Source organism: Cibotium barometz, chromosome 55, assembly GCF_041138505.1.
Source record: "Cibotium barometz isolate CiBa-2024 chromosome 55, ASM4113850v1, whole genome shotgun sequence".
In the NCBI taxonomy this organism is placed as follows: domain Eukaryota; kingdom Viridiplantae; phylum Streptophyta; class Polypodiopsida; order Cyatheales; family Cibotiaceae; genus Cibotium; species Cibotium barometz.
The window spans coordinates 20679442-20701764 of NC_141100.1; the positions used below are offsets into that span (position 1 = coordinate 20679442).

The following is a 22323-nucleotide window of genomic DNA, read 5'->3' on the forward strand; positions in this document are numbered from 1 at the left end:
TATATACTGAATACAATTCTCAAAATACTCATGTCGTAGAAGTGGGAGGGACACACATGAGGGGGGAGATTGCACCCAATAGTGTGGTGATGTTTACTCTATCTTATGTTTTATTTTATGTTAGCTTTAATTTTATTAATTTAGTTCAAGTCTAGAATGCTTTAATCCTTGATGAATATGTGAGTTTTGATTAATTCTTCAAAAAGTACATGAGGTTCCGTGTGATAGGTATACTCCTTTCCATTCAACTTTTGGAGTTTGACTATGGCAAGTGTTCGTACTAGTTCATTAATGATTCAAGACCTTCACACCTAGAGTCCCCAGCTTTAACAAATCGAAATATTCGCATAAATAGTTTCACCTTTTAAGTTTTACAAGTTCTCATCAATTGAACTTGTATATCTTACTTCCGAACTATTAGTCTTGTCCATTTACAAAATTTTCTCAAAATTCACACACAACCCCATCCCCACCCATTAACCCACCCACCCACACATGCATGACTGCATGCATGTACACACACACACCCACATATAGAGAGAGATTTTAAGATATATCACTACCCTTTTCCAAACTCATAAATACTTTTCTTGCCATTTGAACTTTTTCAAGGCCTTATCATTACCATGGGTGGAAAGTGCTTTTGCCTAATCGGATGCATTGCATATGTATAACATTTGTTAGAATTATACAAAAAGAACAAGGGTACTTTTTATGCCATTTAACTCTCTTTAGATTTATACATGTGAATTCTCATCAAACCATAGATTGAAGTGGTCTCATAATTACCATGAACACATAATATTGCATGTGGGTACAAGAAGTTTGGTTTCGCCTAAAGGTGGCCAATTGATAGAACAAGGAAAAATAAAGCTTAAGGAATTTCAAGAGACACCTAAAAGGGATAGCTTTAATTGTCAAAAATATGAAGAACAGGATAAATGTAAGGTTGACTAAAGAAAATGATTAATGTAATGTTCACGAGAAGCACTTTTACCAAACCCTATACGGTTTGTTGAAAGGGTCTATTTCAATCAACAAAATTTTTCTTCCTCATAAGCCGTGGGGGCATTTCATTTAATTAATTGTTGATCACAATTTATGTGAGGGTGTATTGTGTGAAAGAACATTGACAAAAGAGCTTACACAAAATGAGATGGTTTGTTGAAAAGGTCTATTTGAATCAGCAAAATTTTTCTTCCTACCAAGTCCTCGGGGCTTTTCATTTCATTAATGCTGTTGTTGACCACGTGTTTTGAAAACAGCTTACACAAAACGAGAAAGGTCGTTGACTTGGTAAAGAAAATCCGAAAAGGAAGAAAGGAGTGGGAAGGTTTTTTTTTTTTTTGGGGGGGGGTGTGTGCCACATTGCTTGCTTTTTGACGACTGTTATGCTCATTGTTGGGCATTTTGACTGTCAAATAGTGGCAAATTTTGAGGGCTTCCATCATGAATTACACAAACGATGGTGAAAAACTTGCAAAAAAACAATGCATCCTTGTCAAAAAGTGAGGGCACCCATCGAAAAGCAAACTTGGGGACAAATAAGTCTATGCAACCAAAGGTGAACATTTATATCTCACCACATGCACACAAAACCTTGTTTGGCGGAAGGAATGATCAAATATGAGCCTATGTAGCCAAAGGTGAACATTTATATATCACCACATACATGTGTCGCGCGCACACACACATACACCAAAGTCCATCACAAACTTTGTGTTGTGTGACATGCTTGAGCTTAGCAAGTAAGAAGAATCTTAATAAAGTGTTAAGTATGACCATCAATTCAATATATACAATGCAGAGGAGCACATAGCGAAAGGGCTGTGTCTCTCTCTCTCACACACACTCTCAATATATACAATGCCAGAGCAAGCGCTCTCTTTCTCTCCCCCTCACAAACACACACTTTCTACAATGCAAAGGAGCACATAGCAAGCGCTCTCTCTCTCTCTCTCTCTCTCTCTTCTATACATACACACTTCCTCACAGCTGGACGCTGAAAGCCGTGTATCTCTCTCTCTCCCCCGTCGATCTGTATGTGTGTAGCCTGCGAACGGTTGCAACGGTTGTGGGGGGATTAGGGGCAGGAGATCTCCAAGTTCAGAGGAGATCTCGTGGCGATCCTAAACAAAAACAAGTGAAAAATTCATAGGGGCCTTACAAGGACCCTTATTGCAGAAAATCACAACGTCACGCACACAGAAGCGCGCGTACAAACAGACAGCAGGTCACCTTACATAGGAGCTTTTCTCCTGGTTGTTGTATCTCTACGGTTCATGAGAGCTGCGATTCACATGATGAACATCACTAGTTGCAACAGCGACTCCCTGCTCAACTCTCAGACATCGGAATCGACGGTGTTTCCCTCTTTTACAGCCCCGCTTGAGTTGTCGGCAACTCCTAGCAACGTGAAGTTGGCACAACAGAGAAGAAGATCATCGCCCACAAGGTAACACAAGCCATTTTTTCAGAAAAAAATTCTTCTTTCACTGATTTGATTGCTCTCTGGTTTAACAACTATTTTGATTATGTATTTGGGGGTTTTGTTTAGATGTGTGGCCACATCCATGTTTGAAGTCCCACTGGATAGGCCTTCCAGTAGCGCAGCCCTTGAGGATAGCTCATTAATTGTGCCACCAGATTTCATTTTTTCAAGAGATCCTTCTTCTCAGCACGGATCGTTACAAAGCAGACAAGGTAAGAGATTCCTTGCAATTTGCAACATATGTATGGATAAGAAATGTTTTTATAGGGTTGATGCTCCTTGGAGTGGTCATGGTTCCTCTCACGTGTGGAATGAGAGCAGCTGCCTCTGCAGTCCATGTCACTGCTGTGTCGTGAATGACACCCATCCCGAAGTTTTGGTGAAGTCGAGTAGTTATGGTCATTCGTATGTCAAAAATGTGGTCATTGTACTCTGAGATGAACCTCACAGTTTATAAAGTGATTGAAGGACCCTCTCCCATAAGAATGTGTGTCTTTGGTCTCAACAAACTGATGTAGAGTGGCTGTGGTCAAAAATATGGGGGAATTAAAACCTGGTGCTGTGAAATATATTTTGTCAATCTGGTTTTTGCATGAATGGCTAGGGGATTTTTGAGCGGAGAGTAAGAGCTAGCAAAGCCGCTGAAACATTATACGAGTTTGTGCAGGACAGGAGAGTTGAAATTCTTGAACCTATTCATGAGCAGGAAGAGGAAGAATTTAACTCTCAATGTGAGTCGAGCAATGTCTTAACTGCTCGAATGTTTGCATCAGGGAATGAATTATATTCTCCTAGATCACAAGGTCATTTGAACGCACTGAACATCTTGTGGAAGAACCTGAGACCACAAACAGACCCCCTGAGGTGGCAAGCTTGATGTCATTCCTCTCATGTGAGGTAAGGATACTAATAAGGCCCCTGTTTTGTAGCAACCCTACACTGTGGGCAGATGTTAAGGAATGGGTTGAAGGAAGATCAGAGTCCCAAACAAGCAAGGGTAGAGTGGTAACACAATCCAAAGTTGAAATTCTGCTACCATCAAGGGAAGAAAGTAGTGTTCCTAAATTCATAAAAATCCTCGTAAATTAGTAGCGACACTACTATGAGAATGATGACACGAATGCCACCATTCCTATCCACCACAGCGGATATGAGGCAACCCCCATCTTGGATGGGGGACTAGCAGTGAGCATTATAACCAAGGAATGATGGGAAAAATGGGGAAAACCTGATTTGGAACGAACAGATCTTATTGTGAAGATGGTGGAGTGTCACATGCGCGGAAGCTCTTTGTCCTCTAGAAGCCCTAAACACCTTTCATTGGAACAAAGATGCAAAACACAAAGAGAAGTGAGAGAGATAGCTGTATTTTCAGTATATTCATATATTACAAAAAGGTACAAATCTTGGCAGCCCTAGGCATGCCCATGAAAAGGTAGCAAACACCTAATCTATGACCTCAAGGGTCCTATGTCTAGACCTACCCTCAAGTGAGGGAAGATGATCAAAGGAGTTCTCTGGCAAAGCCTTATATAGGCCTCAAGAGAAGTCCACAACTGGACGACCTGCTGTCGGCCAGCACAACGCTCCCGTGGGTTTGGCTGACACCAACCAGCTTTGGGGGGTCTTGACACATGTTGTGTTACTCTCCTTGGACTGTGTACCTTCACTTGGGACACCATCAGTGTTTAGCATTGTTGAACCTGAAGCTCTGATACCAATATCACATGCGCGGAAGCTTTGTTTCTTCTTTCAGCCCTAAATAACTTTCATAGGAACACTAGACTAGGGTGTTAATCTCAAACACCTTATTTATCATTGCATGCTCATGGAAGTCAAAAAATCAGAAGCGTTTGTGAGCTCAGGCTAAGGGGGCTCATAGGTGCAGGCCATGGCTGCACAATGGAGGGAGAGAGATGCAAATTGGAGAGAGAGAGAGAGAGAGAGAGAGAGAGAGAGAGAGAGAGAGTACTGGAAACGCCAGAGAGAGACCATGACTCAAGATGATTTGATTGACAATAATAACTACAAGCCTTTAGTTTTATAGGCCTTTCCCACTACCAAACCATTTGACCTTATTTAATGCATGCTTATCCACTCCCTAAGAGGTGGTTCGCACGCAACTATACACAAACACATTAACAAGATTTTACGGGGCTGTTCACACATGGTGTATCACATGGAAGAAGCTCCGAATATCCCAACAAAACCTCCATTTGGAGCGAAAATGGTGAGACCCAACACGAAAGAAAGACAGTGCCTTCTAACCCCATCACATGTGTTGGAGTCAACTCATCATGCACACCTCCTGCGTCATGATAGCCCTCCAATCACATAATGCAACTGAGGTAGCAAGGCTAGCACTTGAGTCACCTCCCTTGTCACGTGCATGCTCGTGCCATGGCTAATCATCTGCTTGAACATCATTAATCCCTGAGCAGTTAAGTCAGCATTTAGGATAACAATAGCATAAGTATCATCATGTACAACATCATCCTCGTCATCAGTAGCCACATCGTCATCAGGAGCACATAAGCATAATAAGCATCATAAAGGAGGGCATGGGTCCTATCGGCGACCATTAAAGGCTGTATTACAGTAGTCGACAGCCTTCAAGTGGGTCCAAGAAGTAGGCGGGACAGCATCAGGAAATGGTCAGCAAGTGTGGGTAGGCATAGAAAGAAGCACATCATTGTTTAGGAATTTTATTCATGAGCTTTTGTCTAGAGCAGGCTAACTGTAGCATATGGTGGCTGACTAGCATCTCAAGCATCATATATAAGAAAAAGACATAAATCAGCATAATCATCAAATCATTCATTCATTCATAAGTCTAGTTAGCAGTAGAAGTTATGTAGAGGCCAGAGGTCAACCCTAGGGGTTGACCAAGGGCCTGCATCATGTACAAGCATTTATGCAACATTTTTGTACCATATTAAAATACAGAAAACCTTGACACCAATCTCTCTCTCTTCTTCTCTCTTCTTCTCTCTTCTTTGTCTTAATCATGTTTAATCAGCATCAATGTTCTTAATCAAGCTTAGGGCTGTGGATTAGTACAACAAAGCTTCCGTGCATGCAACACCCCCGGCTCCTAACTCGGATAAATGAGTAAAAAAGGAGCCTTTTATAGCATCAAGGCCCTTGTTACACACAAGAAAGAAAAACACACACAAACATAGATACAATCAGATTTTCGGGGGACTACCCAAGGCAGAGAACCCTCATTGACACTCACACATAGAAACATATAGGAAAAATTATATATCCCCTCAAGTTGGGAGATGCTCCTCGCACAGCTATTCCACACGTGTGCACACTCCTACTCTTCAGTGATGTTATTGGTGAAGCTCTTGGCAAGAATGCCTCGGAAACTAACATCGGTGTAGCCCATGGGAACAGTTGCTTAGGGCATTAGCTTATGACTGTTGGTGCGAGGCTTCAGTTAGTTCATTTTGACCAAAAATAGAAAAACCTTAAATTTTAGGGCTTCAATGCATCAATTTTGGACAAAAATCAGGAAGGGCCCAATTATTAAGCTTACTGACATCTTTAATTAGACAATTTTGGGTAAAAAAGTGAAAACCCCCAAATTGTACTAGTTACAGGAGCTTCAATTTGATGATTTTTGCCTTGAAATTTAAAACCCCCAATTTTTCTTGAATCCAAGGCCTTCAATTTTGTTGCAAAGAGTGAAAATCATGAAACCCCCAAATTTATGTGTGTGTGCACAGGCTTCAATTAGGCCAATTTTTACCGATTTTTTGCAAAGGTCCTAAATTATTGTTTATGCAGAAGCTTTAATTAGGAATTTTCTCACCTATTTTTTTGAAGATCCCCAAATCTGTGGCAGTCAAGTAGCACAAGGAGAAGGTTCGCCTGGGACACGGCGTTGGTGATGTTGGCTGATGCAGACGTACGGGAGAGGTGGATGGTGGCTCGTTGTTCGAAGGTTGCAAAGCCTTTTAATAAGGTTTTTTAAGCCTTGTTATAAGGTTTTTAAAGCCTTAACAGTTAGGTGGCGGTAGGCGAGGGGAGGTGGCAGGCGAAGAAAACGATGACGGCTCAACAGGCCGCGTTGAGCGACCGTTGGTGCAAGGAAAAGCAGGCGGACAGCAATGATGCTGATGGGCACGTTGCTCAGCGGCAAATTGTTGGGCGGAGCTGCATCAAGTGTAGCAAGGGCGGCTACTTCCACTAGTGTCACGTGCACCCATCCACTGTGGTACACGGTGACAAACTGGCTCATCAACAATGCAAGATTCATGTACAGAAGTAGTACCTTTTCGGGTTTATTTGTCGTATGCCGTGACCCCTTTGTGAGCCTAGTCCGGGACATGTCAGGCACGAGTTACGTAGGTCAGTCTCCCAGCCTTAAGAGTGTTAGGTCAGTCCACTTAACCCACTGTGGAGAATTCAGCAAGCATTCATCATTCAGGAGCATGTAGAGGTCAGCCCTAGCAGTAGTTGCATTAGGAGCATGTAGTTGCATCTCATGTAGAAGGGGGCCAGTCCTAAGGCTAGCCCAAGGCAGCCCAAGTGGTGGCTAGCCTTGCAAGGGGTAGTAAAACCCATTGTAATGCTTATTGACCAGTCGGCGAGACCCTTGGGGGTCTTGAGGCCCAGTCGGCCAGAACAGATGGCAATCGGCCAGGAGATGTAGCAGCCGACACAATTATCTCAGCCGACTAGTATTTTATGCTAGTCGGGTTTCAATTGCTATAGCCGACTAGCATTTAATGCCAATCGTGAGCATTTTTTGCCAGCCGACTAGCATTTGAAGCAGCCGACTAGCTTCCCTTGGCCATACAAAAGGGTCAGTTCAATTCAGTCCCAGATTATTCAGTCACAAAATCAGAGTTCAACATCAGCAGTCAAGCATGTATCCCTATGCATGTGCCTGTGCATACTTTCAGCCTACTTGTGCTCTCAACCCAAGGCATAGAAGCTCAGTCTCTTCAAGAGTTTGCAGCACACCTTCCCTCAATCCTCGGGCCGGTGTATAACTCTCGAGGATAGCTTCACAGATGCCTAAAGCCTATGCATAGTTCTGCCTAGCGTTTGGTTGCTTTGTCCTTGCGTTTGGCGGACAGTCCGTCAGTTTGTCCACTAAGTCTTGTGGACACAGTTCAGCTTGTTTACAGCTCTCTAGAAAAAGAAATAAAGCAAATACTCTTGCTTGCAGGAGGGGGCCCTTTAGTGGGTAATTTGGGACCCCATCTGGTGTCGACTCTACTACATCTATTTTCAGTTTCATGTGTGCTATTTTAAAGGATTGCTAAACTCACTAAACTCAAGTTTAAAGAAAAGGCCTCGTTGTTTCACACGGTCCTAGTTCAGCACATGCTACATTGGTATCAGAGCTTGGGGCGTGATTCAACCAGGCAATTTAGGGTGAGGGCATCTGTTGGATGGTAAAGGTGAGATCGGGAAAAACCACTCGCCCATCCACAATGGCATCAAGCTTCGAAGACATCACAAAAGAAGAAGAACCAATTGTAGAAACGCTTCCGAAAAAAGAAGATAAAAACACTGAGAAGCTAAAGGAGCAGATATGGCAACTCCAGATTCAACTTGAAAGAGTGCACATGGAAAAAAAACTGGCAGAATTACAGGCAACCTTGGCCCTGCAGGAGACGCCCAAAGAACAAAGTTCTTCAATGGAACACTGGTGTCGTTGGATGACTGAAATGGAGGAGCGAGACCGTGAAGCAAGACTGGCCGAACAGCTGGTTGAGAAAGTTAAACGTAAGGCCAAAGAGGAGCGATTGAGAAGACTTGCGGGAACAGTTCCGACGGCCGCTTCGGACTCTGGTAACTTCTTTCCACCCTACTCAATCCTCCACAACCCTAGCCATAGCCTCGACAACAGTTATCCGTGCCTCACCGAACTTCACCAAGTATGACGGCAAGTGCGACCATTCGGTTGTGACTCAGTTTATTCACCAGCTTGTTGCCCACTTTCCTCTTTCCAAGATCAAAGAAACCCAGGACAAAGTCCATCTGGCGGCTCCACATCACGGGTGATGCAGTCACTTCGTGGCAACGTTGGTCCCGTTTGCATACAGATCCTTACACTGGCTTGCCGGACTATGATTGGGACACTTTTGTGTCAGATTTGAAGACTAGGTTTCTAACTCCACAGTACATGACAAATCTAGAAGATGAGTTTTGCAAACTCACCCAGAATGGTTCCCTTGTGCTCACTTACTCCAACAAGGTGATCACATCAGCTCAACAGTTGGGGAAGTCCGAGGAGGAGAAGATCAAGTAGTTCATTCGGGGATTGGATCCAAACATTCGGTTCCCTATTCAAAATTTTGAACCTCAGACATATGACAGGGCCTTGACTCTTGTGAAGAATCATGAGATGATGCTCAATGCCCAAGACCGCTCTCGTCACCCCCAAACCTCAGCAGTAGACGCAGACCACCCAACAGAACGAGGCGTCTAACCAATAGGTAGGTAAGGGGGCTCCCAACAACAACAACAACAACAACAACAACAACAACAACAAGGATCAAAAGAAGAAGGGTCCGAATAGCTCTGGGAAGGAGCGACAGGATGGACCTAAGAAGACCCCTGAAGAAAAGATCAAGGAGTGCCTTACGGGAGGATTCCTGTAGTCAGATGAGGAGGAGCGGTACTTCAAAGAGAACTGTTGTTTTTTTTTGTCACCACACAAGACATGCCAAAAAGGATTGTACTAAATGGCAGGCGAAAAAGAGCAAACAACCAGCCTCTACAGTGGCTACTGCCACAGCTGTACCACCCCCTCCACCCCCACCCTCAACCACCAGTGCTGTTCAGCTTTTGCTTGCTTTGAATGCAGTACCGGTAGTGGTATTCAATGATAAGCAGAAGGGCGGAGTTGAGGAGCGGTAGGAAGGTTTTATCAGAGCTTATGGCACAACGAAGAGGCAACAATTTGTTGTTCTCTTCGACATGGGCAGTTCAGAAGATGCCATCTCTCTGTAGTTGGCGACCAAGATGTGCCCTTGTGCCGTATCATGTGGACGTGGACGGGTTCACTCCCGGCCTACATACTCATATTTCTTAGAAAGCTCGACAATTTGCCTTCACAGTTCAGATGGCCCAATTTCAGAGGGACTTCATTGTCTCGCCCTTCTTGGTGCGACATGATCCTTGGGATTGAGTGGTTACGCCAGTATGCACCCATTCCCGATTGGAGGCAGGAGACATTCGCAATCCTCGAAGGTTTGCCTGAGCCTACTATCTCAAGGTATTCCACTTATTTCCCATTTTCAAGCCAGCAGAGCTATCAGAAAGGGAGGTAAGTGTGATAAGATCTATGTCTGCCAACGGCAGATAGTGACATCCACTGCAACTCCATTAGAACCCCAGATGACCGGCCTCCTCCAGCAATTTCAAGACATCATGTTGAGGGATGATCTTCCACCAAGATTTCAAGACATCATGTTGAGGGATGATCTTCCACCAAGACCCCCACCCTCTTGTCGTATCAAATTGGTACTTGGAGCTGAGCCACCCAGTAAGTTTCCGTATCGTCTTTCCAAGGCATTGGAAGTTGAGTTGGAGACGCAACTAGCATAGTTGCTGAGGTTTGGTTTCATCAGGCCTTCTTCCTCTCCATTTGCTGCACCTATCCTGTTTGTGTAAAAGAAAGATAAGACTGCACGTCTTTGTGTGGGTTCCGATGGCATTCGCCTTGATCCTGAAAAGATAAAGGCAATCCTCAATTGGGACGTTCCAAAGACAGCCCAAGAGATACATTCCTTTGTGGTCTTGTGCCAAGCATATAGCTCGCATATGGATCGGTTTTCTAACCTTGCCGCGCCATTGATAGATTTGCTCAAGGGTTTGAAGACCAGAAGACAGAAAGTTTCAGTTACAGGTAAGGATTTAGAGGCTTTCTTTGCTTTGCAAAAGGCAGCTTCTGAAGCACCAGTTCTCAAGCTTGCATCATGGGATGACCCTTTTGAGATAATCACCGATGCTAGTGGTCTTGCCATAGGAGCAGCTTTGCAACAGGAAGGTAGACCAGTGGCATATTCCAGCAGGAAGTTAAATGATGTAGAAAGAAATTATTATGTATATGACAAAGAGTTGCTAGGGGTTATCATAGCTTTGAAGTAGTGGAAACCTTTTCTTTATGGAAGGGAATTTACTGTGAAGACAGATCACTAGGCCTTGAAGTGGTTGCAAACCATGCCAAGTGCCCAGTGGAGCGATAGACAGCACCGGTGGAGTTAGTTGTTCCAACAGTTTGGAGGAATGATTGAGTATGTACCGGGTAAGAACAACCCCGTAGCAGACGCTCTGAGTCGCAAAGGTAGTATTTAGGCAGTCCAGGCATAGTCATAGGGAATGGGCATTTTTAGACTCGGGAATGTAGGGGATGGCAGCATCTCCCTGTTCCCATTCCCGTCCCATGTCACTCTATAGTCACAAGGAATGGCCATTCTCAATCTTTTCCGTCCCCGTTCCCGTCCCCATTTCGCGTCCCATGTGACTATGAGTCCAGGAGTCCACTGTGTTAGAGATAGAGGGAAAAGATTTAGACAGTATGAAGACACAATATGTGGATTGTCCAGAATTTGGAACTCCATATAGTATGGCCCTTTATTTAGAACCGAGTTATTACACCATTCAAGACGGTTGGCTCTTTTACAAGGGTCGACTATGTGTTCTTAGGTAGAAAAGACCTACACTTCTCCATGATGCCCATGATTCACTGATTGGTGGTCATTGTGGGATCAACAGTACCTTGGAGAAGTTAGAAAGATCGTTTTATTGGCCGAAGATGCGCAGGGATGTGTACAACTATGTTTCTGAGTGTCCCATATATCAAAAAGTGACAGTACCTCATACCAAACAGGCAGGGTTGCTTCAACCATTACCCGTTCTTGAGGGTCCGTTTCATGACATTTCGATGGATTTTGTTGGACCCCTTCTCGCATCTACTGGATCTCGGAATACTCAGTGTATGACGATAGTTGATAGGTTTAGTAAATTTTGTATGCTTATACGATTCAAATAGACAACCACAGACATAGTAACAAAAAAACCTGTTTCTAGCTTTCGAAACCTCGAAACCTTGAAACTTCGAAACGGTTTTTGAAAACCTTGAAACCTCTCCAGTACGGCAGTTTCGCCCAAATTTCAGGTTTTGTTTTTTCTCCCCTTGATTTTTCTAGGATTTTATAATTTTTGTTTTTCTTCCATATCCTCCTCATCACCTTCCTTCCCTCTTCTTCTACTGCCTCCCTCCTTTCCTTTTCCATCTTCTACCACTTTTTTCACCTCTACTCCTTCCTTCATTCTCCTACACTTCCTTTCTCTTCTTCTCCCTTGCTCTTCTTTTCCTTTTCTCTTCTTCTCCTCTCTTCTTTCCCCTTTTTCTTCCTTCAGTGTCTAAAATCTTTCCCAATTTCTACCTTCTATTCTTCATCTCCCGTTGGTACAAGCAATTCTCAATGACACTCACTCATTCAGTGTGGCAAAACTTTGTACGAGGCAGCCTTTGGTTGAAGATTTTCATCTCTTCTCACGAGGATGCTCTCTCCTTCCTTGGAAGCCAACAAGACGACAATAACTTTTTCAGCCATCATTGAGTCCGTCAAAGAGCGTCTTACAAAAGCTCGGGAGAGACATTAATTTCAAAGAAGGTGAATGGGTTTATTTAAGGATCATGAAGCAAAGACTCAAGCAAGTGGGCAAGCGCTGTCCAAAGTTGTCATTTAGAAGTTTTGATCCTTTTTCCGTCATAAAGAAGATAAGCGACGCTGCCATGCAACTCAGATTGCCAAACAAATGGACGATGCACAATGTCTTCCACGTCTCTTGGTTAAAGCCTTATATTGGATCTTCATTGCAGAATGTTCTAGAAGAGCAGCTGCCAGAAATGGTTGATGAAGCAGAGGTGATAGAGCCCGAGTAGATGCTTCTACACCGCTGGAAGCATGGTTCTGGATGACGTCTTCGCCAATCTTACACCAAGGTCAAAGATCGTGGGACCCATAAAGCCGTTTGGTTAGATGAAGAATTTTTCCTCGAGTATCCACGGTTATTGGCAGACTACCTCGAAGCTGCTAGACCCTTGGGGGTCTTGATGCCCAGTCGGCCAGAACAGATGGCAATTGGCCAGGAGATGTAGCAGTCGACACAGTTATCTCAGCCGACTAGTATTTTATGCTAGTCGGGTTTCAGTTGCTATAGCCGACTAGCATTTAATGCTAGTCGTGAGCATTTTCTGCCAGCCGACCAGCTTTTGAAGCAGCCGACTAGCTTCCCTTGGCCATATAAAAGGGTCAGTTCAATTCAGTCCCAGATTATTCAGTCACAAAATCAGAGCTCAACATCAGCAGTCAAGCATGGACGCTTAGGCTTGCTGCCTGTGCCTGTGCATACTTTCAGCCTACTTGTGCTCTCAGCCCAAGGCATAGAAGCTCAGTCTCTTTAGGAGTTTGCAGCACACCTTCCCTCAGTCCCCAAGCCGGTGTATTACTCTTGAAGATAGCTTCATAGATGCCTAAAGCCTATGCATAGTTTTGCCCAGTGTTTGGTCGCTTTGTCCTTGTGTTGGGCAGTCAGTCAGTTAGTTTGTCCACTCAGTCTTGTGGACACAGTTCAGCTTATTTACAGTTCTCTAGAAGAAGAAATAAAACAAATACTCCTGCTTGCAGGTGGGGCCCTTCGGTGGGTAATTCGGGACCCCATCTGGTGTCGACTCTACATCATCTATTTTTGGTTTCATGTTAGATGTTTTAAAGCGTTGCTAAACTCACTAAACTCAGGTTTAAAGAAAAGGCCCTGTTGTTTCACACGGTCCTAGCTCGGTGCATGCTACAACTAGGGATGCGACACACGGAAGTGAGCCTACGACCAGGGCTGCCTGTAAACTGAGATAGGTGAAGATGCAAAATGTCTTGGTCTCCGGCTCTAATACCAAATGTGAGCACAGGCTAATGGGATTGATAGGTGCAAGCCATGGTTGCAGAGTGGAGGGAGAAAGAAAGAAAGAAAGAAAGATATATTAAGCGTCTACTAAAGACCCAATGGGCCTATGAGACCAAAGTGATACAATAATGTCCATGGCATTTCTCATCATGGAATGGAAAATAAAACAGAAAGAAAACATAAATATAGCTATCTCATTGGGGTGATACAAAACTATCCATGGAAACTCATCATGGAATACTAAGAACATAAAAACATGGGAGCTGCCACACCCGTGTCATTGATATAAACACTCATCAGGTTTTCTTCAATTGTGTCTCTTTATCTAGTTTTTTCGAATCTTCCTCAGTGCTTCTCATTTGTAATTTTTTTGTTACCCTGGTCTCTTTACTTAATCCCAAGAAGCTACTAATTATTTAAACACGCCATATCTTTTCCTTTCAGATACAAGGTCCAAGAAGAATGGTAGACGAAGATCTAAAGCACAACTGCCTTTTTGTTTGCCACAAGGATCAATTCAAAGTGGAGATGGATTGTTTTTGCATACAATTGGGGCCACAGGGCTGCCTGTCACAAGGGCAGGTGGACTTCAAGGTGGTGGTTATTTGATTTCTTACAAGAGTATTACCAGTAATTACTAGTGAGAAGTATCTGATCAGACAAAGTTAAGATCCATTTTTATTTATTTATTGCTTCTTAACAGGCCCTGGTGGTGTATGCATGGCTTTGGTAGTTGCTCTTGTTGCAGTAATTGCTGCTGCCAGACGAAGGTTATTCATCAGCTCAAACCAGCACCAAGTACTTGAATGGACCTTAGCTAGTCAGGATTGTTTGCTATTTGACTGATATAATACTGTGGTGATGATATAAGCAATTTCATCTCTTTCCTTGATTGATGGAATACTACATGATGATGATGTCAGGAGCATTGTTGCGTGATGTGCAACGGGGTTGGAGTGCAAACATGTAATCTTTGTAAAGGTCGTGGCATAGTTGAGTGGGAAGGAAAGTTATGGCACTTAGATCCTTGTCCTCTATGCTTTGGGTCTTGCCACATGAAGGTAATTTTCCTGTCACTCTTAGGAACAGTTGAAGGCATACAATTTATGTGGAATTTGTTACTTTGTCCATGTCTTGTTCAGCTTTCCCCATGTTTCACAGTAGAGGGCAAAATGCTTGTTAGACATCGGTAGGTCCTTCAGCATTTTAATATCATGCCAGTGAAAAGGGAAGGGAAATGATAGGTAGGTAGGTCTTCTTTTTAGATCCTTCTTTTAGTTATAAGAAAAACCAGCCAGCAGGCTGATGTACATTCTCAGAACCTCCAAAAGAGGAAAAACACTGAGAGGGTAGTCCCCCACATGGCTGGCCACTCTCAGAGGGAACTACCTCATAGAAGGGGGAAAGGGGGGGGGGGGGAAGCCAAACCGGTGGTCTATAGTGCCAAGCATAGTAAGATAAAAACCCGTTTTGCCCTCTCCAAACGGCACGAAACGTTTCTAGCACGAAACGTTTCGAAACAAAACGAAACCTGCCCATCGAAACGATGTTTCGCCCAAAAAACGGGCGGGAGGTTTTTTTTTTGCAAATGCGATTTTCGCCGTCGTTTCCGTCCTTGTTTGCTACCCATTTGCCACTTCACGCATCCGACGCTTCTTCTCGGCTGCGACCTGTTGCTCCACCACTTCTCCTTGTCCACTCCTCCTTTTTGCTCCTTCACTTCTTCTCCCCCACGCCTCCTCTTCCTCTTCCCTTTTCTGCTTTCTCTCTCCTCCTCCACGGTCCACCTCTCCTCTTCCCTCCTCCTCTTTCCTCCTCCTCTTTCTCACCTTTTCTTGTCTTCCAACTTTCTCTCCTTTTCTTCTCACCTCCCTCTTCCATTCCAACTTTTCTTGTCTTCCAAATTTCTCTCCTTTTCTTGTCTTCCAACTTTCTCACCTTTTCTTGTCAACTTTCTCTCCTTTTCTTCTCACCTCCCTCTTCCATTCCAACTTGTTTCTTTCCTCCTCTCTTTCTCCCCTTTTCTTGCCCAAATTTTGAAAATACCAAAAAACCTACTCCCAAAAATGATGAATTTCATACCCACTAGTCCCAAAAAATGCATCTTCATCTTTCTGTTGGCTATGTTTAAATTTGGTATGTGTATATAAGAAGTGTCATTTCGAAACCTTTGCGTTTCGTCGCATCTCAGTGTATTTGGGCAGAGCCTATTTTATGGGCATTTATGTATTTTTCTCGTGTAGTGAGTCGTGAGCAGGTCGGCCTGTTTCCAGAGGCAGTCGGCCGGATCACACCTCCACTATGTAAAGTTGGTCGTCATATGCACTTCACCATCCAATCCCTTGCACATTGTTCAACTGTTTTCCAGCCTCCTCTCTCAGATTTGAGTGGGGGACTGATTGGTTCTGGTGCCTTGCTCCGTTGGAAAGCAGTCGAGAGGAGTTTTGGAGTGCTGAGATTTGTGTTCTTTGTTGCTGTGGATATGGCTCCCCCTTGTACGAACAAGGATGATGAGTTGAACGGACCGAACTATGCCCATTGGAAGCTGCAAATGCGGATCTGGTTCATCCACAAGGGTTTGTGGGAGGTTGTTCAGGGCAGTGAGAAGAAGCTCGAGCGTCCTTAGAACTCTAGGAGGTTGACTCAAGATCAAGACGATGAATTCCTTGCAGAATTACAAGACTGGGAGAATCTCGATTCGAAGGCGCATTCAGTGCTTGTGCGGACCTTCACATAGGAGGTCTCACCGGCCGTGCAAACTCTCACCAGTGCTCATTAGGTATGGTCTAAATTGGAGGATCTCTTTGCTTGAGATTCGTCGATGAGGGCAATTACTTTGCAATGGCAACTCTACGGTTTATTATTTCCTGCAGGCAGTTTCATGCAGTCGTTCCTCATGAAGGCCAAGGTTATCCATGACCAGTTACTGGCAATGGGTGCTGCTTTGTCCTCTGCTCAGCTGGTGCATATCCTCACCAAGCTTCCCTCGGAGTATGATGTGATTTCTCGATCTTTGAGGTGCCAAGTCACAACCACTCGGTTGGATTTTGATGATCTTAGCTCTTGTCACCATTTTGGGCATCTCCACAATTCGTGTGTGTGGAAGGGAGTTGGATGCCCAAAAGATCAAGAATGTACAAGATTCGGTTATTGGGGGATTATCCCGTAGAGAGGACCAAGTGTTCGTAGCATGGTCCAGGCACTCGAGACAGTTTCTTGGACACAAAAATGGGCTTTGGAGCTCAAGTGTCAAGTGGAAAGTATGTATACGGCGAACTCTTGAGGATTTGGGAGAGATCGACCAATGAAATAGGTTTCTACGTGGTGCTTACATGTATTTCTCATGTGGTGGAACACAAAGAGATATCTCCTAAATTTTAGGAAAATTTGCCATTTTTAGTAATCTCCGATGGAATTTCTATTCGTGTCATTACATATGGAATTGAGTAAATACCAAGAGATAACTCTCTCACTTTTATTCTCTTATCTGCCACATGTCCCAAATCCAAAGGCCAAAAATTCCACAATCTTCAGCTCTAAAAATATCCCAGATGATAGCTTATTTTGTTAAAATATTGCATCTCTCATGCTGTCGTGGAGCTGTCGGCCTGTTTCCTACAGCCGACTGCTTCATGCACAAGTATATAAGAGGTGCTCCCTTTATTCATTCTATCATATCATTCCTTGCCAAAACAGTGGCTGCGTTTTTGCTCTACAAGCTCTCCAATTGCTGTCGGCCAGCCCCCAGGCTGTGTTTTCTTCTACAGAGGCAAGTGGAGGAGTTCTAGCTGCAGATTCAGTAAGTGCATCAGACAAGTGGCACATCAGCTCCTCTCCCTTCAAGATCCCCTCCCTCTTCCGGTAGGAGGTTCCCGGTGGTGTGTGTTTGCGTTTCTTTTGCTGCTGTCCAGCCTGCATCTTCAGAGGGGGCTATTAGTCCCTAGTTGGATCCTCTGGAAAGGTGCTTGAGAGAGCACGTGGATTGCTTAGCTACAGAGGTTGTTTGAGACATCTTCTTTGAGGCAGACATGGGTCCCCCTTGCACGAACAAGGAGGACAAGCTCAGTGGTACAAACTATGATCACTAGAAGCTACAGATGAAGGTCTGGTTCACACACAAGGGTCTCTGGAGATTGTTTAGGGCCACGAACGAAAGCCCGAACGCCCTACCAGCTCTAGGAAGTGGACTCAGGACCAGGATGCCTTTCTCGCCGAACTTTCAGCTTGGGAGAATCAAGACTCAAAAGCTCACTCTGCACTTGTACGAGCCATCTCAACAGGGGTCTCCCCGGCCGTGCAAACATTGGATTGTGCTGAAAGTTTCATTGTCTATTGGACCTGATCAGGCACTCTCGACGGTGCAGAAGAAAGTTCAGAGTCGGTAATACAAATGTGGGAAGAAAGGCCACCTGTCAAAGGATTGTCAGTCAAAGGACAAAGGCAAAGTCAAGGACAAGGGCAAGTCTTCAAAGAAGGGCAAAGACAAAGACAAGTAAGGGCAAAGACAAGTCACATGACACTGACACAGACTCGTCTAGTGACAACCCCAGCTCTCCCAAGGCCTTACAGTCTGGAGAGAACATAGTTACCTGGTTTCTTCATGTTCCTTGCCTTCTGTTGGCGGTGGAGTGCTGTTTTTTGCTGGACAGCAGTGTTTTGGCTGCGTTTTGCTTCCCAAAGAAGTTTTCTACACTCAGAGAGGGCCCATCTTCAGCTACTTCACTTGAGGATCAGTTTCGGGAGCTGTTTTGTTTCTATGGAGACTTTCTTCTATGACAGGAGTTTACAGATTTTGGAGGAGAGCAGTGATCTTTTCAGAGATCCTGAGCAGAGTTTATTTTGTCCGAGCCTGTGGATGTTTTACCTGTGAGGTGTGATCCTTTCACATAGATCACTTATTTGTTGCTGATTCTTGGGATTTGATTCTACTTATGGAATAGTCTTGTGCTCTCAGTGATGCTCTTGAGGACTTTGTTACCATTGCAGTTTATATTCTTGCTTCCCTTCCTCATTGTGAGGAGTCTACCTCCACCTCTCTTTGTGATGCTTTTGAGGATGCCCCTTCCCTAGCTAGTTGTGCAGGTTCGTTGTTTTGGAGGATGGTTTTTGGACCCAGTGGGATGCTTTGGATCTGTGGTTGCTAACCGTGCCTGGGACATAGTGATACTTCCTGAGTTTTTTGGATTTGGATCAGAATCAGGCTGGGCTTGTACTAGTCCACGACGTCATTTTTCAGAGGGGGATGTGGAGTTCTTTCATCTCGCGATGTCCACCTCAGTGGCGTGTAATTATGTACAACATTGGGCAACTCATGGTACGGAGTTTGAGCAGATGGACCCCATCTTTTCTACAGTGTCTTTACATCTTGCGATGCCGACCTTTTCAAAGGATGCTTTTGTACAGCATTTGGCTACTCTTGGTACAGAGTTGGAGCAGATTGACTCTATTTCTTTTGAGGGTTCCAGTGAGGAGTAGTTTGCTTCTCCCAGGATTGATTATCTGCAGGATTTGATCTTGGTTGGTTATGAGGTTTTTCATACCTTCTCCAGGCTGGATACACGACATTCGACTTCGGGGAGTGTTCTTACACTTGGGTTTGGAACCATTATTTGGAGTAGCACGTCGAAGCCTACATGGTTGTTCAGGAGCGGTGTACCTGGCAGCTTGTTCTGTTGCTTTTGTAGTTGAGTTGCTGAGGAGATTGCTTGTGGAGCTTTCTTGGTACCTGTTTCTGTAGTCTTTCATCTTTGATCGAGGACGACGTCTCTGGCTTCTTGGAGTTCACTCAGCATTTCGTGCTGAGAGGGGGTGTCAACATCATTTCCTTCTTGCTGGCTTCTTGTTTGGTGTCCTATTTTAGCCTCTAGGGTTGACCATGTTAGCTAGAGGGGCTGGTCACCCCTCACATATGTTTTCCCGTATTATTCCCCATTTTATGGAGTCTTGGGCATTTTCCCTAGTTGTGGAGGACCTTTTTCCCTAGTCGCCTGTCTTCATATGGGCATATATATAGTTGGCTTGCCTCCCTCATTCTTCATTGTTTGCTTAGCATTGTTTGTTGCAATCCCTCACATATGAGGTCTTCTCCCCTCTTGCTCGGGACATGTATTCCTTTTGATGATGATATTGAGAGCAGGTTCTCACTTGTGTTTCCTCTCCATCTCTCTCTCTCTCTCTCTTTCTTGTGTTTCCACTTTCCCTTCTTCCGCTGCACATTCTATCAGACCACCCCCCTTGGAGTATTTCATTATCCAAGGAGAAATATAACATGTACAAGCTTTGAGGGCCTTACTCTGCCCTCAAAGCTTGTACATGTTATATTTCTCCTTGGATAATGAAATACTCCCAAGGGGGGGTCGGCCCATTCTGGCCTCTATGTGGTGTCAGTTGTGCAACTTTTAGTTTCAGCTTTGTGGATTGTTTAATGGCTGTGATTAAATGTGGAAATGTTTAATTGTGCTTGTGGTCAAAGCGATGCACACCCACTCCCGTGCTTCTCGGGCGAGTTACAGCTCCCTACTCTTGGAGGAAGAGTCTGTCTTCGTCCCTCAGGGTAAGATGAAGGTGTCTCTCAACAGTTTTGATCAGGCACTTTCTATAGCTCGGAAGAAAGGTCGGAGTTGCTGCTTCTCTTGTGAGAAGAGAGGACATCTGTCCAAGGATTGTTTGTCCAAGAAGGACAAGACCAAGGGCAAGTCTTCATCTCAAAAGAAGGGTAAAGACACGAGAAACGACAGTAATACAGATTCCTCTAGTAACACATCTAGGGCTCCTAGGGTGACTTCACCATCCAATCCCTTGCATATTGTTCAACACTTCTTTTGGCTATTGCCATTGTAAAGTTGTTTGCTATTATAAAAGGTGATCTTGTCTAGAAGCTCTCTCTACTCTCTCTCTTGTTCAGTTTATGCTTCTGCTTGTGCATTCTCCAACATGCATCATGCTGTCCGAATCTCCCTGAAGCTTCCCCCACTGGCCGCGGAGGGCATGAATGATATATGTCCATATGGCATGAATGATATATGTCCATATGGCCTGGATGGACTCCGCTTTGTTTTGCGCCGCGGCGCCGCGGGGGGGGGTGGGGGGTTTGTGCTCTAAATGGATTTTCTGCATTGTGCCCACCAAATGTGCAATGCCGCAATGCTGCTAATGGTCACCCACATATGATAAGTGCCGGGGGACCAAGCCTCACCTGAAGAGTCTGGGGTGGGGATAGACTCTATTCTGCAATGGGTGAGGCTGAGGGCCTTACCATCAGCAGTCTCCTCATAGTGGAGGGCGGGTCCTGACTTTGTCACCCAGGCAAGTGCCCCCCCCCCCCCCCCCCAAATGATGATGCGGGAATAAGTCCGAGAGGTGGTGAATAGTTGAAGAATCGTCGATTACACGTGCTGCGCTTTGGGGCAGTCCCAAAGGCAATGATGTTGTGACTCCTGCGGGTGGCTGCACGTCCCATCTCTGATGATGACATCCAAGTTTGGTGCATGTCTACGTGGACCGAGTAGATCCGGCTCCCTGTCCTTCTCATGATACTAGTGCTAGCCGAGGGAGGATGGTCTCTGTCGAGGGAGTATACATGCTGAATGTAAGTAATGGTCTGGAAGAGAACATTTGTGACTAGTGGGGCTACCCCAAACTCCGCATATATATTGTCATGGGTCACCGACGACGGCTTACTCCTGAACATGTTTGACAGCATTAGCATGTGGAGCCTCTCCATACTACTATTCCACACATCTCTCCCAATCCTGGTCCCCAAATGGCTGCTCCATACATAGCTGCTGGGTGCACTAAGGTGTCAAAGAGCCAACACTTAGTGTGGGGTTCTTGATGATGTGCTTGGAAGCACCCTCTCCCCCAACGGACCAGGGAGGCATTCCCTCGTGCGAATTTGTTTGTGGCAGCAGTAGTCATACTGAACCCGGGGCCTGTAAATGTGACTCCAAGGTATTACATATCTTGGCACAATCTCCACTCAAGACCCTATGAATAGGAAGGATAGCCGTGAGGTGGTTGGAAGGTTGGTGTTAAATACCATCACTTCCGTTTTGCCCAGATTGGACGTACGGTCTCTCCCCTTGCAGAATCTGTCCAGAGCATCTAGTTGTTTTTGTCAGAATATGCAACGGAGATGATGACCAAATCTGGGAACACGAGCAAAAACGTAGGCAGAAAAACAGCACAAGAGAGAGAGATGTAGGCGTGTAACTCTGCTCTATATACACAAGAAGATCCCGAGATATGATACAAATGAGGTATGGGGGCTGAGGACCTATATATACCCCCCTAGAGGGCAGTCGGCCAGCATAAGGAAAAGCCCACGACTGATAAAAAGGTCCACGACTGCATAAATGCAGTCGGCCAGCAATCTGGTGTCCAAAACTGATCAAAACCAGTCGGCCAGCAGCAAGAGTGCCCACGACTCATAAACATCCAGTCGGCTAGCACTGTACTGCTCTTGGCACCCTCTGGCAGCCCTCCCAAGCCTTAGAAAAAATGGGAAAAATAGGGGAAAAATACGGAGAGTGGGGAAAAATGGGAAAACACCTCATAAGGGCGGGCACACCCACAACAAAGGCCCTGGTGTATAAATCTAGACAGGAGATGACTTCTAACACCCCCTCTCAGCTCCTGGCTGTGTAACCAACCACTGGGAGCTGGGGTGCCGCCTGAGCAAATCCTGAGAGAGCGACTTCGTGAAGAGGTCCACCGTACTGTCCTCCGTCGAACAGAACTCCAGCAAGATGTCATCAGCAACAATCTGTTCACGAACAAAGTGCCTCTGGATGACCATGGGTTCCTCTAGTGGAAGCCCAAACCTGCAATGAAACCTCCTCCTGCTCCGTAAAACTGCTCCTGGGCCATAAGTAGATCTCCTCATGTCCGGA

The 22323-nt window shown here is 44.9% G+C and overlaps 1 protein-coding gene across 2 annotated transcripts in view; it reads left to right on the forward strand.

Moving 5' to 3' along the window:
* The first annotated feature begins 1708 nt into the window (after window positions 1-1708).
* LOC147607498 (uncharacterized) overlaps window positions 1709-22323 on the forward strand; it is a 23336-nt gene continuing 2721 nt past the window's right edge. Inside the window, exons 1-5 of one of the 2 annotated variants that reach the window (XR_015264738.1) lie at window positions 1709-2455; window positions 2558-2703; window positions 13877-14026; window positions 14136-14202; window positions 14356-14493. Coding sequence is in view for 1 of the 2 variants with exons in the window: in XM_086790601.1 (XP_086646727.1) it covers window positions 2283-2455; window positions 2558-2703; window positions 13877-14026; window positions 14136-14230; window positions 14356-14493 (702 nt within the window). In the remaining variant the exon portion in view is untranslated. Of the gene's footprint in view, window positions 2456-2557; window positions 2704-13876; window positions 14027-14135; window positions 14231-14355; window positions 14494-22323 lie in introns of both variants that reach the window. The other variant, XM_086790601.1, reaches the window with a different exon arrangement.